This window comes from Mus caroli, unplaced genomic scaffold, assembly GCF_978045245.1.
Source record: "Mus caroli unplaced genomic scaffold, Mus_caroli_1 scaffold_4, whole genome shotgun sequence".
NCBI lineage: Eukaryota > Metazoa > Chordata > Mammalia > Rodentia > Muridae > Mus > Mus caroli.
Window position 1 is genome coordinate 139,613,826 of NW_028227259.1, and position 15,729 is coordinate 139,629,554.

Genomic DNA, 15,729 nt, shown 5'->3' on the forward strand with positions numbered 1-15,729 from the left:
GCTGGCCTTGAACTCAGATCTGCCTGCCTCCGCCTCCCAAGTGCGGGGATTAAAGGCGTGCACCACCACACCCGGCTGCATATTGTTAATAAAACTAGCGGAACTGGTAAATGACAGTGAGTACAGTGGGCACTGGTGATAGCTAAGAAACAGGGTGGTCCTGCTCAGTGCCATTCTTAGTTTCTGAGGTGTAATCCAGTAGGGGTTTGTTGTGTATCGACCACTAGAGGGCAGTCCCAGGCTTATCCATTAAAGCACAAACACACACAGCCTTATCTGTTAAAGGCGTGCGCCACCACGTCCGGCTCAAAATAATTTTTTAAAATGTGTGTTTTGCTTGAATGTATGCTGGGATTACATTCACACCATCACATCTTAACTTAAACTCAACCTTGGTTTTATGCAGTGGTTCTCAACCTTCCTAATGCTTTAACCGTTTTATTCAGTTCTTTATGTTGTGGTGACATCCCCCAATCCCCAAACTATAAAGCTGTTGCTACCTCCTAAGTGTAATTTTTCTACCGTTATGATTTGTAGATAATGTTTTCTTGATGGTCTTGGGGTGGAGGGTGTCAATACCCACAAGTTGAGAACCACTGGCCTTATGGTCTCACTGAAGCACTGCCTAAAGGACACATGACCAGGCTACCTGACCCTTGTACTTGTCCTTTGAAAATTGTAGTTAGGACTAGAGAGATGGCTCAGCAGTTAAGAGCACTGACTGCTTTTCTAGAGGTTCAATTCCCAGCATCCACATGGTAGTAGCTCACAACCATATGTAATGGGATCTGATGACCTCTTCTGGTGTGTCTGGAGACAGCAACAATGTGCTCACATACGTAAATAAATCTTTTTTTTTTTTTTTAAAGAAAATTGTTAACAAAACAGCAAAGTGGGTCAAGTCTGCTGGGAATTCCAGCCTACTCCTTCAGTCCCCTCCCCCTTTCCCTGCAAAGATGGAGTGAACAGAACCTAATGCACCTATTTAGGAGGTAGAGGCAGGAGAATGAACAGGGCAAGGCCAGGACAACCTGAGTTACAGGACACCCTGCCTCTCACCCTCCTCCTCTGGGTGAGATGCTCACTAGGTTGGGGTTTGTCCACCTGACACAAACCTAGGCATATCTGGGAAGAAACCTCAACTGAGAAAATGCCTCCATCAGGTTGCCCGCAGGGTATTTCCTTGGCTAATGATTAAGGTGGAAGAAGGCCCAGACTGACGTGAGACATGCCGCATTTGGGCAGGTTGTCCTGAGGAGGGATGGATTATAAGTGTGTGTGTGTGCTCGTGCATGCGTGTGCCTGCGTGCGTGTGTATGTGTGTGAGTGTGTGTGCACTGTGAAGAGCAAGCAGCTTTCTTTTATGGTCTCTGCTTCAGTTCCTTGCTGAATCCCTTCAATGACGAACTATGATGTAGAAGTGTGAACCAAATAAACCCTTTTCTCCCCCATGTGATTTTTGGTCATGCTTTTGTTTCTCTCACAGCAACCAAAACCCAACTTAATAAGTAAATCACTTGCTTTACTTTCATCTCTAAAACCCAAAGTTAAAGCCCAGTTGCTGGGGCTGGAGAGGTGGCTCAGCGGTCACGATTGCCAACTGCTCTGCCAGAGGTCCTGAGTTCAATTCCCAGCAACCACATGGTAGCTCACAACCATCTGTAATGGAATCCGATGCCTTTTTTTTTTTTTTTCTTTCTTGAGACAGGGTTTCTCTGTGTAACACTGGTTATCCTGGAACTCACTTTGTGAACCAGGCTGGCCTTGAACTCAGAAATCCGCCTGCCTCTGCCTCCCAAGTGCTAGGATTAAAGGCATGCGCCACCACCTCCCAGCTTGTTTTTTCTTTCTTTTTTTAAAACTTAATTTTTTATTTATATGAGTACACTGCAGCTGTCCTCAGACACACTAAGAGAGTGCATCAGGCTGGGTGGAGGTGGCGCATGCCTTTAATCCCTGTACTCAGGAGGCAGAGGCAGGGAGATCTCTGAGGTCAAGGCCAGCCTGGCCTACAGAGTGAGTTTTAGGAAAGCCACAGAGAGACCCTGTCTTGGAAAAACCAAAGGAATGAACCAACAATAGGTCATAATTGGGTGTGTAGAGAACTCAGATATTATGGTTAATAAATGTACAGTGACAGTAGTGGTTTTAAAGATGATTTTTGGATCGTGTGTGTGTGTGTGTGTGTTTTGCGAACTACTGCTAAGCCATGTCCCATCACTCTGACTCCTGACATGAAATCAAGGCTTGTCCTTCCTAGGACCCACACAGAGGTAAAAGGAGACAACCAAGCCCACAAGGCTGTCCTCTGACCGCCACACACCTTGGCCATGTGTGCCCCCGTGCACACACAACAGTGATAATGTTTTTTGTTTTGTTTTGAAACAGGGTCTTATTAGGTAGCTCTATCCAGGAATTCACTGTGTAGATTAGGCTGGCCTTGAACTTAGAGAGTTCTATCTGCCCCTGCCTCCCGAGTGCTGGACATAAAAGTGTGGGTAACTATGCCCCACACACATTTTTAAAAAGGGTTGCAGGGCTGTGATGCTCTGGTACTATGGTCTCGCTGCCTCTCCACACATGCCTTGTGTGGTTGCTATGCCTTGTTCAGCCTTACTGCATCCAGAGCTTCTTGGAGGAGCTAAGGAGAGCAGACGTGGCACCACGCTTCTCTCCAGGCTCCCCTGCCTTACCTGGAGAAGAATGTGCAGATTTGCTTCTGAAATTATTTCAAGTTTTTAAAGAAATGTTGGTTTTATTTTATGTGTGTGGGTGTTTTGCCTCTGTGTGTGCACGTGTGTGTGTGTGTGTGTGTATGTGTGTGTGTACCATATGTATGCTTGGTGCCAGTGGAGGTCAGAAGAGAGAGTGGAACATTCTAGAACTGGACTTATGGATGGTTGTCATGCCTGCCATGGTGATGCTGGGGAAAACACGTGGATCCTATATAAGAACGAGTGCTCTTAAATGCTGAGCAATGTCTCTAGCCCAGTTTTCAGGGGTTGTTGTTATTGTTTGTTTGTTTGTTTTGAGATGGGGGTCTTGTGTAGCTCAGATTGGCTTCACTATGTAACTGATGTTACACTGAATTCCTGACCTATCTTTATCTCCTGAGTGCTGCGGTCACAGGTGTAAGGGTTACCATATCCCACCTCAAATTTGGCTTTACCTTCTGGGGACCAGTCAACAAACACGCTTGTAACTTTCTGTCATATACAGAGGTTTCAAGGGTGCGCTGATTGCTGTCGTGTGTCCTCCAGCCTCCCTGCTCTGAGGCACTTGCTGTTCCTACACAGAGGGCATGACTACAGATACAGAGCATCCTTGCCTTCCCTTCTTCTCTCACAGCACTTTGCCTTGGAACGAATCTTTATTGCTACATAGCTCCTTGGCTAAGTCCGTCATCCTGTGCTAACACAAAGCTTATGGCCCTTTGTGCTTGGGTCTGCTCACTTCCTTCCTTCCCTCTCCTTTCATGTGCATGAGCCTATGCTCATGTGTGCAAAAGCACCTCTGACACAGGACAAACCCTCCCTCACACAATGGTAGCAGTTGGGATACCCTTCAATTGTGATGTCACCTCTGGCTTATGTAAAAGGTAAACTTGGTGGGCTGTGGGCTGACACCAAGGTAGGTGAGTCAGATTCCTCTTGCCTGAAGGTTGAGAATGAAATTTCTATCCATTGGCCAGTCTGGTGATTCACACTCCCCACACTCCTGACTCTTGGGAGATGGAAGGGGGCGGGGGGGGGGGGGAGGTCAGAGGTCAAGGCCATCCTTGACGACAGAGTCGAGTTGAGGCCTTTGATACAGAAACAGAAGGACCCTGTTTGTAAAACGGAAAGTGAGGAAGAAACTAAGACATTCTCAGATAAAGAAACCAATGGAATGTTTTGATAGAGCCTCGGAAACTGCTTTTGCTACAAAGCACTGACTCCTCTCTTGGCACCCACAACTGAACATAAGTACTCAATGAAATGTGACCTGGATTTAATCCCACATGGAAGACGGCAGCAACCAACCCCAGAAAGTCGGCTTCTGACTTCCACATGTGTACTGTGGCACCAAAGGACTTCTCTCTCTGTCTGTCTGTCTGTCTGTCTGTCTGTCTCTCTCTCTCTCTCTCACACACACACACACACACACACAATTACGACGTTTTCTTTCTTACTTTTTTAAAAGTAGAAGCAGGCAGCTGGAACTGGTAACTCATTTGAACCCCAGGCTTTGGGAGGCAGAGGCTGGAGGACCTCTCTGTTAGAAGCTAGCCTGGTCTACAGAGTGAGTTAGCTCCAGGACAGCCAGAACTATACAGAGAAACCTGTTTTGAAAAGCGAAACAAAAAAAACCACAAAACAAAACAAACAAATAACAAGCAAGCAAGCAAACAAACAAAATACCAGAAGCAGGCTGAATAGCAGGACACCCCTGCCTCCATTTTGTGTCTTTCTCCACTGGAGTTGCCTCCTTACCTCTGTATGTAGATCTTCAATCACTCAGGCTAATGTTTGTACCCTCCCCTCCAAATTGAACTGAGGCATGTCAGCTTTTTAGTGTCTCAGACACCTGAAAGATTCCTAAAGTCGCCAATTATTCTAAACTTGGAACCACCTTGGACTTCAGAACAGCTGAGCATCCAAGGACAGAGCCATCTCTCGCCACCAGGGGGCACTGGTTCACTACAGAGGTGGCTCCTGGATCAGGAATGGTTGCCTCCTGAGAACCTGAGTGTCCTGTCAAGCAATAAGGATTTCTTCAGGCCACTTGCAAAAGCAGAACTCAGGCAGGGATCAACCAGATCCCATTAATTACACATAGCTCGTTATTCCTGGCCCCTAAACGTGGACTAAGATCACTAGACCCTTTTATCTCTTCCACTTTCCAGCATACGCTTAAAAGTAAATAAATTTGTTCACTGTGTGTGTATAGGCACACACTCGAATGTGTGGTTTTTGGAGACAGAGTTTTTCTTCTGCATAGCCCTGGCTGTCCTGGAACTCAATCTGTAGACCAGGCTGACTTGAACTCAGAGATCGGCTTGCACCTGCCTCCCAAATGCTGGGATCACAGGTGTGCATCACATGCCTAGGCTTAGATTTTAATATGCAAGAGATAACAAAGCGGCCTGGGTTAAAATATGGTCCTTCCCAGCATTATCTTCAGTCTCCCCTGCAACATCATCTGACAAACTGCAGGACTGTGAGAAACCTCTTCCTGGGAGGACAAAGATATTCTTCCTTGCTATCCCTCCTAAACCAGGTTGGAATTTTTTCTGCCTCCAACTCCTGGCTGCTGTGTTACAAACACAGGCCAACCAGCCAGCATTCTCTCCTCCTCAGCAGAAACCAAGGAGGGGCCTTTTTTTTTTTTTTTTTTTTTTTTGGTTTTTTTGAGACAGGGTTTCTCTGTGTAGCCCTGGCTGTCCTGGAACTCACTTTGTGGACCAGGCTGGCCTTGCACTCAGAAATCTGCCTCTGCCTCCCAAGTGCTAGGATTAAAGGCATGCACCACCACTGCCCGGCTTTAGGAGCCTTTTATTTTAGATTTATTTTTAGATTTATTGCATGTATGTATATCCACCACCACATACATGCCTGGTCATGAAGAGGTCAGAAGAGGGCATTGGATCTCCTGGAACTGGACAGTTGTGAGACAGTACTCAGGTGCTGGGAATTGAACCCAGGTCCTCTGAAAGAGCAGCAAAGGCCCATGAACACCAAGACATCTCCCCAGCCTCCTGCTTCGTCTTTTAGTGTCTTTTATTCCTGCAAAATCATGAAAACTTTATAAAGTTATTTTTATTCCCAGTACTTTACAATGCCAGTGACAGATGACAATTTGTCTTTTCTTTTGTTCCCTCCTCCTCCTCTTTCTCCTCCTTCTTTTTTTTAAATAGTTTTTTTTTGGGGGGGGGTTGAGACAGGGTTTCTCTGTGTAGCCCTGGCTGTCCTGGAACTCACTTTGTAGACCAGGCTGGCCTCGAACTCAGAAATCTTGCCTGCCTCTGCCTCCTGAGTGCTGGGATTAAAGATGTGCGCCACCACTGTCTGGCTAAAATAGTTTTTTTTTTTTTTTAAAGATTTATTTATTTATTATATGTAAATACACTGTGACTGTCTTCAGACACACCAGAAGAGGGCATCAGATCTTGTTACGGGTGGTTGTGAGCCACCATGTGGTTGCTGGGATTTGAACTCAGGACCTTCAGAAGAGTAGTCGGTGCTTTTACCCGTTGAGCCATCTCACCAGCACAGTTTTTTTTTTTTTTTTAAGATTTATTTATTATGTATACAGCATTCTACCTGCACATACACCTGCAGGCCAGAAGAGGGCATCAGATCCCATTACAGATGGTTATGAGCCACCATGGGGTTGCTGGGAACTGAACTCAGGATCTCTGGAAGAGCAGCAGCCAGTGCTCTTAACCTCTGAGCCATCTCTCCAGCCCTTTTTGTTTGTTTTTAAGATTTATGTAACTGAGTACACTGTCATTTGTCTTCAGACACACCAGAAGAGGGCATCGGATCCCATTACAGATGGTTGTGAGCCACCATGGGGATGCTGGGAATTGAACTCAGGACTTCTGGAAGAGCAAAGTCAGTGCTTCTAACTCCTGAACCATCTCTCCAGCCTCTCTCCCCTTCCTCCTCCTCCTCTTCCTCCTCTTCTTCTTCTGTAGTTTTTACTTATTTATTTTTTCTTTCAGTATAGTGCACTTTTAAAGTTTATTTTATTACTTTACATGTAAGCAGGGTTTTCTTTTTTTGCATCCATACATATGTATATATGTGCACCACAGACATGCCTGGTGGCCTTAAAAATCTCAGACGAGGGCTGCAGATTCCCCTGAGCCTTGACGTTACAGATAACACTTTGTGAGCTGCCACATGGGTGCGAGGAACCCAATCTACTGCAAATGCAACTACATGCTCTTAATGGCTCAGCCCACTCGTCACCTCTTAGTGCATTACTTTGAATTATTATTTCTTTTTTTTTTTTTTTTAGGTTTTTCGAGACAGGGTTTCTCTGTATAGCCCTGGCTGTCCTGGCACTCACTTTGTAGACCAGGCTGGCCTCGAACTCAGAAATCCGCCTGCCTCTGCCTCCCGAGTGCTGGGATTAAAGGCGTGCGCCACCACGCCCGGCGAATTATTATTTCTTTAAAGATTTATTTTTTATTATTATATCTAAGTACACTGTAGCTGTCTTCAGATGCACCAGAAGAGGGCGTCAGATCTCATTACGGGTGGTTGTGAGTCACCATGTGGTTGCTGGAATTTGAACTCAGGACCTTCGGAAGAGCAGTTGGTGCGTTTAACCACTGAGCCATCTCTCCAGCCCTGAATTATTATTTTTTGAGGTAAGTTCTTACTATGATAGGCCAAGCTGGCCTAAAACTTGCTATGTAGGCAAGGTTAATCAAGAACTCAGAGAAGGATCTACCTGCCTGTGCCTGCTGAGTGCTGGGAATAAAGGTGTATGCTACCATGTCCAGCATGAGTGTCTTTTTGTCGAGACAGGGTTTCTCTGTGTGTCCCTGGTTGTCCTGGAACTTGTACTGTAGGCCAGGCTGGCCTTGAACTCACAGAGATCCACCTGCCTCTGTCTCCTGAGTACTGGGATTAAAGGTGCTGGCCACCAAGCTCAGCATGAGTAGCATCTTAAAACAAAACTCTCCACAACTTTTATTTATTATAATGTGTGAGTGCTTTTCCTGAAAGCATGTATATATGTCATATGTGTCACAGTAAGCCGTTTCTCCAGGCCCAAATGTCCATGTTTTGAAGTAAAGACAAAATGGGCAAAGGAAATTATGAACTAAGACACTTTGGGTCAGATCATATCTTATATTGGGGGGCTTTAGGGAGGAATGAGACAGGGTCTCTCTTCACAGACTCTCCTGGAACTCACTATGTAAACCAGGCTGGCTTCGAACTCTCAGGGAACTGCTTCTGCCTCTGAGGGTTAAGACTGAAGGTGTTCAGCCGGGCGTGGTGGCGCACGCCTTTAATCCCAGCACTTGGGAGGCAGAGGCAGGCGGATTTCTGAGTTCGAGGCCAGCCTGGTCTACAAGGTGAGTGCCAGGACAGCCAAGGCTACACAGAGAAACCCTGTCTCGAAAAACCAAAAAAAAAAAAAAAAAAAAAAAAAAGACTGAAGGTGTTCACCACCACAGTTCCTCTAGTGATTTTCAAACTTGTTTTTCCAGATAGCATTACTATATTTAGCCCAGCTTGGCCTTGAACTTCAGAACCTTCTGCTTCAGCCTCCCCAGTGCTGAGATTATAGGCCTATACCACCATGCCTTTTATTTATTTATTTATTTATTTATTTATTTATTTATTCATTTTTTGCTTGCTCTAAATTAAAAAAAAAATTATGTGTGTGTGTGCATTTGAGTAAAGGTGCCTGAAGACATCCAAAAGTGGGGTCCAGTTCCCTGCATGTGGAGATATGGGAGGTCGTGAGCCTCCTCACATGAGTGCTGGTAACCAAATTTAGGCCATCTGTAATGGCAAGTAGTGAAGCCATCTCCAGCCCCATTTTTTTTTTTTTTTAAAGAAAGGGTCTTTCTCATGTCTCAAACTGCCTATGTAGTTGAAGCTGCACTTGAATTTCTGATACTGTGTCCACTTTCAAGTGCTGGGGTCATAAGTATGTCCCACTACTCCCAGATCAAATTCTCCCCCTCCCTGACAGGGTCTCAGGTATACCAAACTGGCCACTGTCTCCATCTCCCAAGTGCTAGGGTTAAATGTGGGCACCACTATACTACCTGGGCCTTGAATCTGCCTTCTTACTGTGTTCCTTACAAAACCCGGTCACGCAACGCTTGCAACCTATGAAGGCATCTACGTGGACTGTCGGTGACCCGCCCGCAGCTGAACTTGACACACTGAGAAGCCTTAGATGGCCCGAGGGCTGCAGCTGGGACTTACCAGACCATACCAAGTCCAGGCGGGTCTTCAAGGACAGTGGTCCAGCCACGGCTGCGGGCCTTCGGCCTAGGACTTGTGCCCGGCGCGCCTCGCCAGAGCAGCCTGTAGCTCTAAGCCACGCGAAGGCTGAAGGAGGCAGAGACCTCATGGTCCCAACATGCACTACGAGCCTCTTACATCACTACAGAGCAGCTCCTGTGAGAGAAGCGTCAAAGGCAGTCGGTTGCCAGGCAACAAGGCAGCGGCTCTCCACTCCCAATTAACTGACAGCTTTTGGCTGAAGGCAGGAAAAGAAGATGCACGTGGTTTGAGTCGTGTGAGTAGAGTTTATTTTTTTCTTCCCTCTTTCTCATTTATTTTTTCTTTTCCTTCCTTCTCCCTTCCCTTCCCCTAACTTTCCCGTCTCTTATCCCCCCACCCCCTTCCTGTCCTTTTTTCCCATCCCCTTTCCTAGCCTTCAGTTAGGCAGACTGGGTAATGGAACCAAATAAAACAGGAGGAAGAAGCCAGCCACCCACCGTGTGCCCCTCTATCTTCCCCAGAAAGTGCGTCTCTTGCTGCCTTGTACATTAGTCTTTAGCTTCTTTAAACTGACTGTGGCTGGATCGTCCATCCCTCTTGTGACGAGGCTTCCGGCTTCTTGTATTTGAGCAACAGGTGAGTTCCCTGGCTCTTCAGTGTGCAGCCAGCCACTTGGGGATTGTGTGACCTCTGATAATGCAAGGCAATGCAATGAATGCCCCCTTCAGATATCATGTGTACTTTTCTGCACTTTGATCCCACTCAGCCAACATGGACTTTTGCCATTCTTCACTAACCCCCTGGCCCCATGCTAGGCGATCACTGTAGCCGTGCTACACCCCGTTTTCTAGGATATTAAAGCAGAGAACCACTGTGTAGCCCAGACTACTCTCAGATGTATAATCCTCCTGCCTAAGGCTCCTAATGCCGGGGTTATAGGTCTGCATTACTATGGCCCTCCTTCCTCAACACCCCTATTGTTTGCAATGCTGCAAACAGAACCCACAGCTCTGCTTGGTAGGCAAGCACTCTACCACTGAGCTACACTTTCAGCTTACAAACCAATGTTTCTTTAATTAAGTCATTAAAATTAGTCATTTTTAAATGTGTGCACATACTTGTCTGACTATACACCAGTGTGTGCAAGCAGCTACAGAAGCTAGTCTCAGTGACCCTGGAACTCGCCTTACAGGCTGGTGGGAGCTGCCTGCTGTGGGTGCTGGGAACCGATCCAGGTCCACAGAAAGAGCAGCAAGTTTTAAGTGCCAACCTTCTCTCCAGCCCCTCTTTGTTTTGTTTTTTTGTTTGTTTTGTTTTGTTTTAAATATTTGCTAAAAAGAATGGAGAAGGCAGAAGCAGGAGAAGCTCTGAGTTCAAGGCCAAGCTGGTTTACAGAGCCAGTTTCAAAACAGCCAGGGCCACACAGAGAAACCCTGCAAATGTATATATCCTATGGGTATATGTGTGCACCTGAATATATGTATGCATACCACATATATGCAGGAACCTGAGGTCAGAAGAGGTTGTCAAATACCCCAGCACCAGAGTGAAAGATTGTGAAGTGTCATTCTGACCCCATGTATATCAAAATGGAAATAAGAAGCCGGAGCCCAACCCTCAAGGGCTCTGATCAGTCCTTTATCACCAGAGTTCTCCACAGCCAGGCTGACATATTTATTGGAAAAAATTGAAACCACAGATGCAATGCATTATACAAAGAAAGATCTTCATTCCATAATAAAAGTCCTGTGAGGAGGAAACAAGAGCCAGTGGCTACCTGCTCTGGGAAGGTAGGCACCTTGTGAGAAGTGAAATTCACTTATAGGGACTACTCTAATGGAAAACAGTGGAAAAGGTCAGAAACAGAAGGGGGCAGGCATAAACAAACAAAAATCAGCCCCATCCCTGCACGGTTTGAGAGTTTGTTATAAGCTTGAGACATTTAGGTTATCACCAAGATTTAACCAGATTCCTCGGTTTGTCCCTAGAGTGGTAATCAAGTTTAACTTAGGGTCTTCAAACCTGAGGTAGTTGAGGGTCACCTGAAACACATGTCTGGAAGGTTCTATTCTCACAACTGGATCCAGTCACGTCTAACCCACCATTCCTGGCTCTGGCTCCTGGGAGGGGAAGCACTCCATTACTGCTTTGCTGGTCCTGGGTTTGGGCTGGACCTGGGAGTCAAATAGCTCTTCTGCGTCACTGTGGATGCCTGGCAAGTGCTGTCATGGTAGTTTCCAATGCTACAGTGTGGTCTCTGAGAACCTGAAAGGTGGAAAGAGGGCAAAGCCCCTCTCTTTGGAAGGCCAATGTAGGGGATCCAAGATGAAGATCGACCGAGCAGAGCTCATCCTTGTTGGATGCCAACTTGGAAGATGATCAAAGATGGGAGAGAGCAAAGTCCACTCTGGTTGGAAGGCTACTACAGATGATCCAAGATGGCAGAGGGCAGGGCCACTCTTATTGGCAGGTGAATGTTGGGCCCACAGACTTGCTTTTCTAGCAAGGTCTCCAGAGATATGGAAAGGCAACCGAGAGTAACACATTGGCCAGCTTTAAAATTCAGGGATCCTTCTACAACTAAGTCACTGACCAAGAAGTAAAAACTCCCCGACACAGGATGAGGACCAATACCTCCTGAGAGGCCATAGCACCCTAATGTGACCAGAATGATAAACACTTGTGACCCTGGGTTACCTGGTATAAGCCCTAGTGTCTGACTCACCACACCAGTCCTGAGACAGGGTGCCCTGCATGTGTTTGATTCTCCCAGGGCAAAACAGGAATCTGGGGATAGTGCTGGGGGGCAGTACAGCAATAAGCCAGTTAAATTAGAGCCTGGTCTTTGTTTTTGAGACAAGGTCTTAGTATATAGCCCAGGCTAGACCTGAACTCACAGTCCTCCTGCCTCGGATTCCCAAATGCTGGGATTATAGTTGTGCATTGACAAACCTGACATAACTATTTAAATTCCTTTTTGAGCTATGACCCAACCCCACAGAAGTAGATCTTCTATGCACACACTTATGCTTAGCCCGGAGGCACCAGGAAACTGCATTATCTAAGTCACAGCTGGATTTGAGTTTCTTCCTCACCCCACCCTAAGTCTTTATTTTGTCAATTTTCTGTCTTTAAAGTTATTTTTTTTTCAGGAGTTATTTTCTCTAAAAGTATGTGGGCACTTCTGTATGAACACATGCAGCAGACGCCATTGGATCCCTTGAGGCTGGAGTTGAAGGTGGTCGCGGTCACATGTGGGTGCTGATTTGGGGGGGCCTCTGTAAGAGCGGGGAGTACTCTTAACTGCTGAGCTACCTCGCCAGCTCCTCAGCTCCCTGACTTGAGGATCCAGCCACACCCCAGGCAGCAGCCTGTAGTCTAAGAAGCCTGGGGGTGTGGGGAGGAAGGCTGTGAAGTTCCTTTTGAGCTGCTCCTCAAGCGACTTGCACCTGTTCTGCTTCATCTGCCCTTGCAAGTGTCCTGTGTCCCTCTGCACTGGGTGGCACCTTGCAGACCAGATGGTGAGAGTTAGGTTGATGTAGATCTGGAGGGCAGTACCATTAGCTGAGGTGTTTCTTCCAGCCTTTCCTGGTCTTTCTTCTTACCCACCTGGAGGACTTTATCACGAATACCCTTTCCAACCAAAGAGAAGCAAGTTTCATAGCCCAAGTCGTGCCACTACACTTAAATTGGAGTGCTTAGAACTGTAATCATATGGGTCAGACTACTCCTTGCCTCAAATAAAAACTGCTTTTGTGAAAAAAAAAAAAAAAGAATTTCCAGTTTGGTTTGACCAGCCACCAGGTTAAAGACTCATGTTTTGGTAGTAGCAGAGCCAAAAAAATTATGGTCTCAACTGGGTGAGATGGCTCACACCTTTGATCCCAGCATTTAGGAGACAGAGGAAGGGGAACCTCTGTGACCTCAGGACAATAAGGTGGACAAAGCTAGTTGGAGGCCAGCCAGGACTATGTAGTAAGACCCTGTCTCCAAAAACCAGTTATATAAATCTCTATACACAAACATTTATAACCTGTTTTCATTTTTTTTTTGAGACAAGGTATGTAAATTCAGGATCTTCCTGCCTCGGTCTGCTGAGTGCCAAGGTTACAGGTGTGTGCTAGCCAGCCTGGCTGGAGAAAGGCAGCTTCCGAGCTATTACAAAGTCCTGATGGGACATGAAGCAGGTAGGGACCCTTCTGTGCTGTTGCCTTACCTCGCGCTGGGGCTTTTCACTGTTTCACTCCCCAGGCAGATTTTTTTTTGGGGTTTTTTAAATGACAGTGGCTTTTCATATGGGTTTGTCATTTATTCAGAAAACCCCCATCTATTGCTGTGTGTTTGATGTCATCTCGATGGGACACATGAGAGTGACTCTAGAAACAAGGACTCTATGGCCACCGTAGGAAAAGCTGACCGGCAGTGAACACACGGACCAGCTGCATTGGCACAAACGAGCCAACGCCACCACTCATCCATTGAGTGTTCTGGTCCTTGGACCCAATAAACATTGTTCTGGCACCAGAATGGGCCCATTTCTACTGCAGAAAACTCCTTTAGCCCAGTGTGGAGGTCACATGTCACAGCCATCATCTGGGTCTCTGGGAGGTTTTGGAGTGCCCACCGGGGTCAGAGTGGGGCAGGAAGGAGGAGGTTGATTCACAGTGATCAAGCATTAGTCTCACAACCCATCACCCAGCGAAGCTGAGCTCTGCCCCATGGGGACAGGCTCAAAAGAAGTGCTTGCTGGCTGCCACCTATGTGTTACTACAAAGAAGAAGCCACCCCCCTGCTCCACAAGGTCACTTAGATCAGGGGTCCATTAGGGAGTTGCAAAGTGCTGTCCCTGCTTGTGGCTAGGCATGGTGCCCCCTGTCCCCATCCTGTCTGCATGGGAGCCAGAGTGGGTGGGTGGTGATGGGGACTGTGTCAGAGCCAGTGGTCCCCCTTCTCCTTTGCCCTGTTCCTCAGTGCTTTAAGGAACCTGCCTGCTTTGGAATCCAAGCCTGGAAATGCCCAGGGATGGCGCGTTAGCTCTGTGATCTGTGGAGGTTGACGACGGAGGGCACGCCTGGATAGTTACCCTTGGTCCTGATTGCTCCAAGCATCACTGGGGCGTGTGCTGCATAAAGATTGTTAGTAATAAATAGCGAGAGTCTGACACCGAGCCAAGCTCGTTTCCCGATCCTGTGGGCCTGTGGGGTAAGCAGCGCACGGAACCACCTTTTTCTGGGTCAGGAGGCCGCAGAGGCAGGCAGACGGAGAAGGGACCACTTCCGGTTCCTCCACTTCCGGCACATTTGTCCCTCTTGGGGCCTTGTCTAGGTTTGACAGGAGGTGACCCAAATGACATGGCACAGGAAGTTCGCTCTGGGGATGTAGTGTTGCTGTTCCACACGGGCTCCATTCCTGCAGGTGGCGGGGTGAGCCTGGTGACAGGAGCTCCTAAGAAAACGTCCCCTGAACAGCTGGGTCCCTGGCACCATTTGCTTTGTCTTCAACTCTGGTACTCCCTGGCTTGTGATGGTGGACAGAGGCCTTGGGCTGGCATCCAGGTCAGAAAGTAAAGGCACTAAGCTCAGCCTCAGCCTTCCAAGGAGAGCTGTCACCCTGGGGAGTAGCCTTGGCTGACGGAACTGCCGAGCCGGAGCACCGAAGCGTGGCCTGAGCCGCACCGGAGTGTGTGGTGGTGCTGTGGGGGGGCTTCCTCTCAGAAGGCTCAGAGCTCAGGGTCAGGCTGGGTGGGGGAGGAATCCTTTTTGGGAAAGTTGGTTGTGTGAAACTTTAAAAACGGGAAACCAAAAGACCCAAACGACCACCTAGTAAGAAGCAGTTAGAGGACCCATCGGACTGCCAAAAAGTGTAGTGTGGAGGCCAGCTGTCCCTTCGTGTTCTTTCCAACAGTGGAGTCAGACATCAGTCTGGGTTGGAATCCAGCGGAGTTTGGATGCTCACAAGTTTGTGCAAAGGACAAAATGCAAAGGACTGAGGAGGGGGAAAAAGAAAAGACTTAAGCTGTCCCCTCTCCAAGCTCCCAGTGACAAGAAGCCCCTCTAAGCCGGACGTGGCCTGTGAGGAAGTGGCCATGTTGCTGTTTTTCTGTGGACCTGAGCTTGCTCATGGCTGACCCTGGTCTGCCTGTGTTGCCAGGGATATAGGGGAAGAACCCATCATGCATGCAAACGGAGGTGGTGTCATGGGGAGACCCGATGGCCTTCAGCTTTTGTCACTGGAGAGGCCTACAAGGACCTGAAGTGCCACAGAGGGGAGCGAGCGTCACAGAAGGGTAACAAGAATTTACATTCTGATGTGTGGGGTGTCGGCTTGGCTCTACTCTTTGTCCGGTATTGCTTCTTGAACAGTAGAAGGTGATGCCTCTGTCCCTAGAAACAAAAACCAAACAGGTGACACAGAGCCTTGTGCATATGTGCCAAGAGACTGTCGGCACGTGATCCTCTCCACCTCGTGACTGCCGTAAGTGTCCTTGACTGTGTTCAAGAATAATGTAAGGATCACGACAATGAATATGTGCTTAAAGTCGGCAGGGTTTGCCAAATGCTTTAACCAACAACAGTCTTCCCTGGGACGGACATAACCACTTTGGCCATGCAGAAAGCCACACGTGGCAGCAGGCAATGGCAGGGCCTGGGTTGGGACAGAGCACAACTCTCAAGAGTCAGTATTCTCCTTCCACCTTAGGTTCAGGGATCAGACAGGCAATCAGAATTCACTGGAATATTCTAGTCAAGTGCTCTACTGCTAAGCTGTG

At 47.5% G+C, this 15,729-nt stretch overlaps 1 protein-coding gene and 1 long non-coding RNA gene across 5 annotated transcripts in view; one reads left to right on the forward strand and one right to left on the reverse strand.

Moving 5' to 3' along the window:
* Window positions 1-9,155: 9,155 nt before the first annotated feature.
* LOC147005366 (uncharacterized) lies at window positions 9,156-13,077 on the forward strand. Its single transcript, XR_015047004.1, has 3 exons — window positions 9,156-9,255; window positions 9,482-9,596; window positions 13,016-13,077. It is a non-coding gene; the product is annotated as an uncharacterized LOC147005366 (long non-coding RNA).
* The window catches only part of Hip1 (huntingtin interacting protein 1), a 141,508-nt gene continuing 136,398 nt past the window's right edge, over window positions 10,620-15,729 (reverse strand). For 3 of the 4 annotated variants that reach the window (XM_085837269.1, XM_085837272.1, XM_085837271.1), the window contains exon 31: window positions 10,620-15,343. In XM_085837269.1, the coding sequence (XP_085693395.1) occupies window positions 15,291-15,343 (53 nt within the window). In that variant the 3' untranslated portion in view covers window positions 10,620-15,290. The remainder of the gene's footprint in view (window positions 15,344-15,729) is intronic. The other variant, XM_085837270.1, reaches the window with a different exon arrangement.